This window comes from Polyodon spathula, chromosome 47, assembly GCF_017654505.1.
Source record: "Polyodon spathula isolate WHYD16114869_AA chromosome 47, ASM1765450v1, whole genome shotgun sequence".
Classification (NCBI taxonomy): Eukaryota; Metazoa; Chordata; class Actinopteri; order Acipenseriformes; family Polyodontidae; genus Polyodon; species Polyodon spathula.
Window position 1 is genome coordinate 2,373,854 of NC_054580.1, and position 10,903 is coordinate 2,384,756.

General features: G+C 51.7%; 1 protein-coding gene and 1 pseudogene across 2 annotated transcripts; one reads left to right on the forward strand and one right to left on the reverse strand.

Moving 5' to 3' along the window:
* Nucleotides 1-4,786, forward strand: part of LOC121306288 — an 8,772-nt pseudogene extending 3,986 nt beyond the window's left edge.
* A 917-nt stretch (nucleotides 4,787-5,703) lies between these two features.
* gng3 (guanine nucleotide binding protein (G protein), gamma 3) lies at nucleotides 5,704-8,467 on the reverse strand. Of its 2 annotated transcripts, XM_041237978.1 has the most exons (4): nucleotides 8,380-8,467; nucleotides 6,424-6,526; nucleotides 6,177-6,283; nucleotides 5,704-6,082 (listed from the first exon to the last, which is right to left on the reverse strand). In XM_041237978.1, exons 2-4 carry the CDS (start codon nucleotides 6,520-6,522, stop codon nucleotides 6,061-6,063), a joined length of 228 nt encoding a protein of 75 aa, XP_041093912.1. In that variant the 5' UTR covers nucleotides 6,523-6,526; nucleotides 8,380-8,467; the 3' UTR covers nucleotides 5,704-6,060. The 2 variants fall into 2 exon arrangements, with proteins under 2 accessions (XP_041093912.1, XP_041093911.1); XM_041237977.1 differs by having other exon boundaries at nucleotides 5,704-6,283.
* Between the last annotated feature and the right edge of the window lie 2,436 nt (nucleotides 8,468-10,903).

Here is a 10,903-nt window from a genome sequence, read left to right on the forward strand (position 1 = left end):
CTCTCACTACCCCCCTCTCTCGAACTCCATCGCCTCTCCTCGCTTTCTCGTCTCTCCCTCTCTCCTCTCGCTCTCTCTCGCCTCCCTCCTCTCTAGGCCTCTCTCATCCCTCCATCTCTCCCCCTCTCCCCCCCCCCCCCCCTCCCCTCCACCCCCCCCCCCCCCCCTCTCCCTCTCTCCTCTATCTCTCCCCCTCCCTCCCTCCCTCTCTCCCTCTCTCTCTTTCTCCCCCCCCCCCCCCCCCTCTCCCCCCCCCCCCTCTCTCTCTCTCTCCTCTCCCTCCCCTCCTCCTCTCCTCTCTCTCCCCCTCCTCCCCTCGCATCGCACTCCCTCCTTCAAGGAGCCTCATCTCCTCTCTCGCTAAGCCTCTCAGATACGAGGGGTTCTCTCTAGAGAGCCCTCATCAACCGTCCTCTCTCTCTCTCTCCTCTCCTCCTCCGCGCGCCTCTCGAGAGAGAGCCTCCCCTCTCATCTGGCCAAGCCTCCTCGTCGCTCTCTCTGTCTGTATCCCTCGCCTCCCTCTCTCGCTCCTGACTGTTCCCTCTCTCTCTCGCTCTCCGCCACCTCGGCGCCCATGATTCTCCTTCTCCTCTCTCTCACCCTCCTCGCTCCCGCATTCATCTCGCCTCATCGCCTCTCTCTGCCTCTCTCCGCCTCGCGTCTTCACGGTCGGGCTCTACCTCCCTCCCTCTCTCTCACTCTCCTCTCTCTCTTCTCCTCTCTCTCCTCTCTCCTCTCTCTCTCTCTCTCTCTCTCTCTCTCTCTCTCTCTCTAGCCCACAGTGTTTAATAAAGGTGCAGGCTGCCGATGGCATTCAGGAGGAGCTGAGACAGGAGCAGGCTGGCAAGAAGTGTGTTTAATACTCTGTGTGTGTCTGAGTGGGGGGGTGTTTATATATTACAGTATTAATATCTCTCTGGCTGTCATATATATTTATTTTTAAAACTGTACCTCCAACATCTAAATGAGTGAATCATATTTAACATGTCTAACCCCTCCTCTCCTCTCCCCTCCTCGCTCCCCCAGTCTGGGCACCACTAAGAAGGGGATCGGTCCTGCTTACTCCTCGAAGGCCAGTCGCACAGGGCTGCGTATCTGCGACCTGCTCGCTGATTTCGGGGAGTTCCAGAAAAAGTGAGGAGGGGGCGGGGCTACCCAGGTCGTATTCACAGGGGCGAGAACTGGACCCCTATTGCACAGCAGTGTGATCCAGTCCAGGTTTTACTGCTAGCAGCTTGATCAGCCCCCAGTGTGTCTAGCTAACAAGCTCAGGTGTGTCTGATTATTAAACTCCTAGTGAAAGCAGGACTGGATCACACCGCTGTGCAGCGGGAGTCTGATTATTAAACTCCTAGTGAAAGCAGGACTGGATCACACCGCTGTGCAGCGGGAGTCTCGTTTCCAGCTCTGTGTTCATATCCAATAATAAGTTGATCTTCAATACAAAATGAAACGGCAGATATATTGATCAGCACCCAATCGAATATCCCTTGATCTGGGTTGTATTCATTGATTTCTGTTTGTCAGTGTTTTGTAATTGAATGCTCTCTCCCTGCTTCCTGCCGGACAGGTTCCTGCTCCTGGCAGGACAGTTTAAGTCGATGTACCCCGCCCTCGACATCGACACAGAGACAGAGCTCCAGCAGCTGAAGGTCAGTCCTTGAGTATTGATCCACTGATCTGAGCCCCAGCGCTGCTCTGCTCGACTCGCTCTCTTCTAGTTTCAATAATAACACTGATGAAGCTCTGGAGCCCAAACGCTGCTCTGCTCGACTCGCTCTCTTCTAGTTTCAATAATAACACTGATGAAGCTCTGGAGCCCAAACGCTGCTCTGCTCGACTCGCTCTCTTCTAGTTTCAATAATAACACTGATGAAGCTCTGGAGCCCAAACGCTGCTCTGCTCGACTCGCTCTCTTCTAGTTTCAATAATAACACTGATGAAGCTCTGGAGCCCAAACGCTGCTCTGCTCGACTCGCTCTCTTCTAGTTTCAATAATAACACTGATGAAGCTCTAGAGCCCAAACGCTGCTCTGCTCGACTCGCTCTCTTCTAGTTTCAATAATAACACTGATGAAGCTCTGGAGCCCAAACGCTGCTCTGCTCGACTCGCTCTCTTCTAGTTTCAATAATAACACTGATGAAGCTCTGGAGCCCAAACGCTGCTCTGCTCGACTCGCTCCCTCTTCTACTCTCAATCTCCCTCCCTCCCAGGTGTTTGCGGAGCCCAAACGCTGGTCTGCTCGACTCGCTCTCTTCTAGTTTCAATAATAACACTGATGAAGCTCTGGAGCCCAAGACGCTGCTCTGCTGGAACTCGCCTCTCTTCTAGTTTCAATAATAACACTGATGAAGAGAGAGAGCCCAAACGCTGCTCTGCTGACTCACTCTCTTCTAGTTTTAATAACACTGATGAAGGCACTGGAGCCCAAACGCTGGTCTGCTTGACTCGCTCTCTTCTAGTTTCAATAATAACACTGATGAAGACTTCTAGCCCAAACGCTGCTCTGCTGAACTCGCTCTCTTCTAGAAGACACTGATGAGACACTCTAGAGTGGAAACGTTCTCTAATCTCTCGCTCTCATCTCTCTCTCTCAATCTCCCTCCCTTTAAGGTAATGTTCGGAGTCCAGTCGCCCTGTCTCCTCACTGCTGTGTATTTCATGAACCAGGCCCTGCAAGGGCCTCCCAAGAAGATCTTGGTGGAAGGGGCCAACGCAGCGCTGCTGGACATTGACTTCGGTGAGAGAGAGACAGACACACAAACACGCTGACGCACACACAGGGAGACACACACACACACTCGCACTCACTGATAGATACAGTTTTTTTTTTTTTTTTTTGCCCCATTGAGCACAACTCACCGCTGACGATCCTCTCACAGGAACAATTGAATATTGAATAGACACTGAGAGAGACTTCTAGTGGAACAAAGACGCGCTCCACATACACAACCGCCCACTTTTTCCTCTCGCGTTTGATAGACACTGAGCTAGCGACTTCTAGTGGAAACACTTGTATTAAATTGACCGGAAGACACTGAGAAAGACTGCTTCTAGTGGGAAACACTTGTAATTGAATTGACACTGACAGACACTGAGAGACACTCTAGTGAGACGTTAGATTTAATATTTCTCATGTCAGTTCTGACTGTAATTTTAAGGTAATGTTCTAGTCCAGTCGCTGTGTCTCCTCACTGCTGTGTGTTCTGGCCCCGCCCCCAGGTACTTACCCCTTTGTGACGTTCGTCCCAACTGCAAAACGTTTTGTGGGGGGGTTGTGCACACTCGGTCTCTCGGCATTCTCCTCCCCCCAGAAACGTGGGCAAAGTGTACGGAGTCGGTGAAGGCCTACCACCACAGAGTGGGGTCTGGGCGCCCTCTCCGTTCCCCACAGAGCAGGACAATGTTGCGACACTGTGCTTGTTGTTGTGTGTGTGTGTGTTGAGACACTTCTGGTGTGTCCTGGTGACACTGTAGCTGGGTTCGTGTGTGTGTGTCAAGCGATGTGCCTGTCCTGCGTTGTTTCTCCTCTCCCTCTCTCTGTGTTACTGTCTGTAGAGTGGGACAGTGTTAGAGAGACTCCTCTCTCTCTCCGCCCCTCGCTGGGGGGGAGGTGGGGGCGCTGCTGCAGAGGCGGGGTTTTGAGGTTGGCGTGACGACAGGTCGCAGGAGGAGGTGTGGCTGGCTGGACCTGGTGCTGGTCAAATACGCTCACATGATCAACACACAGCGAGACACACTGAGACACACGCAGAGAGATGCAGACATAGCGAGACACACTGAGACGCACACAGAGAGACGCACACGCTCACACAGGACAGTGCTGCTTGCTTGTTCTCTGAAGGCATGATCTGAAACTCCTCCCCCCCGCAGCCTCGCTCTCACCAAACTGGACATCCTGGACACGCTGGAGGAGATCAAGGTGGGCGTGGCTTACAGGATCGACGGGAAGGAGATTCCGAGCTTCCCAGGTAAGAAAGAGAGAGAGAGGGGACAGACACACAGACGGAGAGGGAGAGACTCAATTGTCCTCCTCTCCAGCCTGTCTGTGTCCCCCTCGCTCCTCTCTCTCTCTCCTCTCTCCCTCCCCTCTCTCTCTCTCTCCTCCCCCCCCCCCCTCTCTCTCTCCTCTCCTCCCCCTCTCCCTCCCCTCTCTCTATCTCTCTCTACCCACCCCCCCCCTCTCTCTCTCTCTCTCAGCTAACATGGATGTGCTGAGTTGTGTTTCGGTGGATTTCGTGACTCTCCCGGGCTGGCAGACGAGCACGGAGCAGGCACGCTCGCTCTCGGACCTGCCCCTCAACGCGCAGGAGTACGTGCGCTTCATCGAGAGGTTCCTGGAGGTCCCCGGTGAGCCCCCCCGCCCCCCAAACCCGCTCCATACACAAGGCATTGCCCATTGACATTCTCAACCAGAGTGCAGCCTTTCTCAAAAGCAGCATTGGAAAAATGAACTACGTCTCCCAGCATGCCTCTCTGTACCAGCCAGGGTTGATGGGAGATGTAGTTTGGATGAAGTGTTTTATCAGTCAGACACTAAACCCCTCTCTGTGTGCGTGTGTTTTTTTTTTTTTTTTCTTTCAGTGAAATGGATCGGAATCGGAAAGTCGCGGGAATCCATGATCAAGCTCTTCTAATCCGGAGGGAATTCCCGGGGAAGAATCTCAGAACTTTCAGCAGCTTCCAGAACTCCCCTGGAATCTCCCCGTGCATTTTGTACAGTTGTGTGCGTTTCTGTATGAACGTTCACTTTGAGATCAGACTTGAAGAAGCCGAGTCGCGCGGGCAGTGCATCGCTGTTTTCAGCTGGAGGAGTAGTGCCTTCATCGATCATTTGATCTCATTGATCCATGGGGTTTGCTGCGTTTTGTACTTTGGTGCGGAAATCTGACTGTTTGGGACACTTCTAGTTTCACGTCAGTAATAACGCTGATGAAGCTCAATATATATAAACACAGAGGGAAGAGATTGTCTGGTGATCGTTTTGCTTTGGAAATCATTGAGTTGGATGGAAACGTGATTTTAATTCAATGTTGTGTAATTTGAGGGCTGTCCTGTGACTCCGCCTCCTTCAAGAATAAAGCTCATTTACAAAGACCAGAGTTTTCTGTGTGTGTGTGTGTGTGTGTGTCTCTAGACAAAGTGTTTTAACCCCTGCACTGCTGCAGTAAATGATCTGCAGGTTATTTATAATACAGCCTCCGTCTCCAAACGGCCTTTTTCATCTTAATGCAGTCTGGCTTCATTTTAAGCTCCCCGTCCCGTCCCTCTCCCGTATAAAGCAAGGGAATGAATCATAATTTCAATGAAAGATATATTGTGTGCAAAAGTGTTGATTTTCAGCTGCTTGTCCAGCATCTCTCTCCCCTTCTCTCTCTGTCTCTCCCCCTCCTCTCTGTCTGTCTCTCTCTCTGTCCTTTGTCTCCGTCTCCTCTCTCATTTATTTATTTTTTTAAAATCAGGACAGGAAGCAGTGAGGTTTAGTTCACCCGAATCTTTATTATTATTATTATTTATATCCCCGTTTTCGTTCTCTGGGGAGACGCCACGACCAGCAAGCCAGTTTTGTTTTTTATTAATTTTGAAAAGTGTTTTTTTTTTTTTTTTTTTTTAGAATTTCTTCTCTGAAGGGGTTTTCGGAGGTCGGGACGGGGGTGATCAGTGTGTGTGTGTGATTCTCTCCTCTTACAGCAGGGCACAGAAGAATTTCTTCTCTCTGAAGGGGTTTTCGGAGGTCGGGACGGGGGTGATCAGTGTGTGTGTGTGATGCTCTCCTCTTACAGCAGGGCACAGAAGAATTTCTTCTCTCTGAAGGGGTTTTCGGAGGTCGGGACGGGGGTGATCAGTGTGTGTGTGTGTGATGCTCTCCTCTTACAGCAGGGCACAGAAGAATTTCTTCTCTCTGAAGGGGTTTTCGGAGGTCGGGACGGGGGTGATCAGTGTGTGTGTGTGTGATGCTCTCCTCTTACAGCGGGGCACAGAAGAATTTCTTCTCTCTGAAGGGGTTTTCGGAGGTCGGGACGGGGGTGATCAGTGTGTGTGTGTGTGATGCTCTCCTCTTACAGCAGGGCACAGAAGAATTTCTTCTCTCTGAAGGGGTTTTCGGAGGTCGGGACGGGGGTGATCAGTGTGTGTGTGTGTGATGCTCTCCTCTTACAGCAGGGCACAGAAGAATTTCTTCTCTCTGAAGGGGTTTTCGGAGGTCGGGACGGGGGTGATCAGGGGGTCCTCGCAGGCGTGAGCGTCGCAGAACGCCATCAGATCAGCCGCTGCCTTCGAAACCTGACGAGAGAGAGAGAGACAGACCAACAGCTTTTCATCAATTTGATTTTGTTCCTTTCCTTTCCTCTCCTCCCCCTCTCCTCCTCTCCCCTCTCTCTCCCTCTCTCTCTCTCTCCCTCTCCCCTCTCCTCTCTCCTCACTTTGATTCTGCACATGCTGGCTTCAATCTTCAGCTGCTCCACCAGTTTGCGAGCCTGTCCGATACTCATGGTGCCGCTCACAGGGGTGTCTCCTTTCATAGCGCTGAGGAGAGAGGGGAGGGGAGGGGAGGGGAGGAGGGTTTAATAGAATCTCTAGCTGCTGTAACTTGAAAGGATCTCAGTCAAGCAGGGAAGTGTAGTTAACCTCTCGACAAAGTCTGCTTTTCTATATTCTCATTTAGACTTATCCCTCTCTCCTCTCTCTGTTCCATCCATCCTCTCCTCCAATTCCCTCCCCTCGCTCTCACGTTCTCCCCAGAGGACTCCCCCCCTCTCTTTCAAATGACCTCTCTCCTCTCTCTATCTCTCCCCTCTCTCTATCTCTCCCCCTCTCTCTCTCTCTCTCTCTTTCTCTCTCCTCTCTCTCCCCCTCTCTCTCTCTCTCCCCCTCCTCTCTCGATGGCCTCTAGCCTCCTCTCTATCTCCCCCTCTCCTCTCTCTATCGCCTCCCCTCTCTGAGATGTACGATTTTCCTCTCCCTCTCTATCTCCTCCTCGCTCTCTCTCCCTCTCCTCTCTCTCTCCCCCCTCTTTCACCTCTATCTCTCCCCCCTCCCATCCTCTCCCCTCTCCCCCCTCTCGCCTCTTCGTCCTCTCCCTATCTCCCCTCTCTCCTCCTCTCATCTAGCTCTCGCCCCCTCTCTCTGATGGCCTCTTTCCTCTCTCTCCCCCTCTCTCCCTCTCGTTTTTCTGCTCCCCCTCTCTCTGAGGCCCTCCTCCTCTTTCCTCTCTATCTCCCCCCCTCTCTCTCTCTATCGCGTTCCCCCCTCTCTGAGGCTCTCCCCTCTCATCTATCCTGCCTCCCCTCTCTCTCTCTATCTCCCCCCTCCCCTCATCTCTCCTCTCTCTTCTCTCTTCCCCTCTCTGATGGCCTCTTTCTCCCCCTCTCTATCTCCCCCTCTCTCTCCTCCTCTCTCTCTGACCCGGCCTCGTGGCTTCCCCCTCTCTCTCTCCCCTCTCCTCGCGCTCTCGCTCCCCCTTCGCTGATGGCCGGGGCCAAAGGCTGAGGAGAATCCCCCCCCTCTAGCCTCCCCCTCCCCTCCTCTCTCGGTAGCGCGCCCCCGGGGCGTCTCCCCCTCCTCTCTCTCTCCTCCTCTCTCTAATGGCCTCTCTCCTCCTCGCCTCTCCGCCCGCTCTCTCCCTCTCCCCCTCCTCTCTCTCTTTCCTCTCCCCCTCCTCTCTGATGGCCTCTTTCCTCTCTATCTCCCCCCCTCTACTCGCTTTCTCCTCTCTCTTTTTCTCCCCCTCTCTCTCAGATGACTTCTTTCTCTCTCTGTTCCTCTAGCAGTTCTGTGTTAATGGATTTCTCTCTCTAGCTGTTCTAGAAGCGAGGCGACTCTGTGCTGAATAAACAGCCCCAGCCTGCCTGCCTGCCTGCCCCCCTGGGGAAGAGGGGGGTGGGGGGGGTCTGACCCAATTTAACAACCCCCCCTCCCACACACCCACACACACACACACACACACGATGAGCTTCTCTGTGTGATCAGGAGCCGGCACTGGGCAGCACACACCACACCACGATGAGCTTCTCTGTGTGATCAGAGCCGGCACTGGCAGCGTTCCGGAACAGTCCCGTTTCCCTCAATACACATTCCAAGTTCCTATTTTATTGATGGGACACACAATAACACACACAACGAGAACACACAACAAGACACACACACTCCCTCCCTCGCTCTCACACACAGATTTGGTTTCCAGAGTGATGGAATTGACCCTGATATTATTAACCCTGTGTGCAGCAGTCCTGCAGTCTGTCTATCTCTATTTATCTATCTATATCTCCTCTCTCTCTCTCCCCCCCCCCCCCCCCCCCCCCCCCCCCCCCCTCCCTCTCTCTCTCCTGTCTCTGTTTTCGACACTAACCCTGTCCAGTCTCTGATTTTCAGACACTAACCTGTCCAGCCGCAGAGTGACGCGCCGGTCGATCAGTCGAGGCTCTGGGTGCACAATGAACTGATTCACAATCGATACTAATCAATCAATTCTTTTTCAATCGATCCCTAATCAAGTGAAAAGCGTAAAGCAAGCCTCTGTGTGTGTGTGTGTGTGTGTGTTGTGTGTGTGTGTGTGTGTGTGTGCGCGTCTCCTGCTCTCTGATAAAGGATTGCAGGTACCCAGACCCGGTCTAGTATTGTTATTATTGCATTAGCTATGCCAGTAATAGCTTTCCGGCTGCTGTTTCACTAGTAATTGAGCTCAATGCGAAGCTGCGAGATGCTCTTGTGAAAGGATGCTGAAGCAGAAGAAACCACGACTGTACCATTGCATCGTCAGAGCAGGGGGGTGGCCAGATGGGTACCACGCCCTGAATGGAATCCGGACCGTACCATTACTGGAAAGCGTGGATAGCCGTGCGTGGTTTGACAGCGAGAGTTTCATCGCTTCGTGATTTCCACAAGCCTCTCAAACCCGTGTCTAGAGAGACCGGAGACGCGCCCAGTGAAAACTGCCTCCCCCGGCACACAGAGCCTTATAGTGGGAGCCGGTCGCAGGTGACCGTGGGGCGGACTGGGTTAATTAATAAGAGGATTAATTGTATATAATATCATTAACATTCATTTTATATGCATGTGAGAATAGTAACAATAATCATATTCCAATCCTCTTGAATTATCTAACCTATAATATATTATTATTATTATTATTATTATTATTATTTATTATTATTATTATTATTGGAGATTAAATGCTTTATTGTATAATAATAATATAATAATAATAATAATAATAATAATAATAATAATAATAATAATAATTGCCTCGGCGCCGCAGCCACGCCCCTTCAGCGCTGACCTCACCCTGTTCTCTGACGTCACGGTGCCCGCCCCTGTTTCAGCGCAGTGTTTGTCGGGAGGTGCGGTTTGTCCTCTCAGGGCTGCCGTAGCCCAAGATACAAAACAGCAGCAAAGCACTGATTACAAATATCAGAGCGAAATATCAAATATCAGAGCGAAATATCAGATATCAGAGCGAGATATCAGATATCAGAGCGAGATATCAGATATCAGAGCGAGATATCAGATATCAGAGCGAGATATCGCAGGAGGCTGGGATTGGAGTCGCTGTCAGCACGCAGGTAGGGTTCAGGTGAGATTGAAACCCCGGTGAAATATATAACCAGGCGCTGTGTGACGAGATACTGTGTATTATAATATAATGATTATTAAATAGTAATCATAGTCGAGTAAACACACGGTACTCTGTATCATCATCATGATAATAGTGATAAGGGTGATGACAGTAGTAATGGTTTTCTGTTCCTCTGCGTGGTTAATATTATATTGCACGATGTTTTGTTTTTTACCCATGCATGAGGATCGTGTTTCGAGGTTAATGTGAAACAGAGTCACGCTGCTGTGAAAACAAAACATCTGTGTGTGTGTGTGTGTGTGTGTGTGTGTGTGTGTGTGTGTGTGTGTGTGTGTGTGTGTGTGTGTGTGTGTGTGTGTGTGTGTGTGTGTGTGTGTGTGTGTGTGTTGTGTGTGTGTGTGTGTGTGTGTGTGTGTGTGTGTGTGTGTGTGTGTCAGTGTGTGTGTGTGTGTGTGTGTGTGTGTGTGTCAGTGTGTGTGTGGTGTGTGTGTGTGTGTGTGTGTGTGTGTGTGTGTGTGTGTGTGTGTGTGTGTCAGTGTGTGTGTGTCCCAGTGTGGTGGTTGTGTCATGTGTGTGTGTCAGTGTGTCCCCCCTTTCCCTCGTCTTGTCTCCCTCTCCCCCCCTTTCTCCCCCCTTTCCTGTGTGTGTGTGTGTGTGTGTCTCTCCCCCCCTCCTCTCAATCTCTCCCCCACCATGTCTCAGTCTTCCCCCCTTTGGGCTAGAGACTGATGCTCCCCCTTTCTCTCTCTCCCCCCCTGTCCTGTGTGTGTCTTCTCTCCTCTCTCCCCTCTCTCCCCCTCCGCTCATGGGAACCTCCTCCCCCCTTTCTCTCGTAGTATAATGTCTTTCCTGTTCCCTCTGTCCTGTTGGGAGGACCTTTCTCAATGTCTCCTTGGACTCCAATAAATCTCTCCTGGACCATGCTAAGGATCGAGGATTGGAGGTTACTGGCCCTCTCCACTTCCGGGATGCGTCCCTCTCTCTCTCGCTCCTCTCTCCCTGTTTGTGGAGATTACCCCAAAAGACTAGGACCAGTGTGATTGGGGGAGTCAGTGTGTTTGAACGGTCCCCCCTTCTCTCTCTCCTCTCTCCTCCTCTCCCCCCTCTTCTCTTCTTCTCTCTTGGGCTGCCCTTGTTTGGGGGAGTACTCCTCTCCTCTCCCCCCTTTGTTCGGTGTTTGGGGGCCCCCTCGTTCAGGGGTTTCTCCCCCTCCCCCCCAGTGTGGGTGGTGTGTGTGTGTGGGTCTTGTTTGTTGGTAGGTGTTGGAGGACTCCTGGAGAGAGAGACAGTGAGGGAGGGTGGTTCTCTGTCCTGTAACGAGGTCTCCA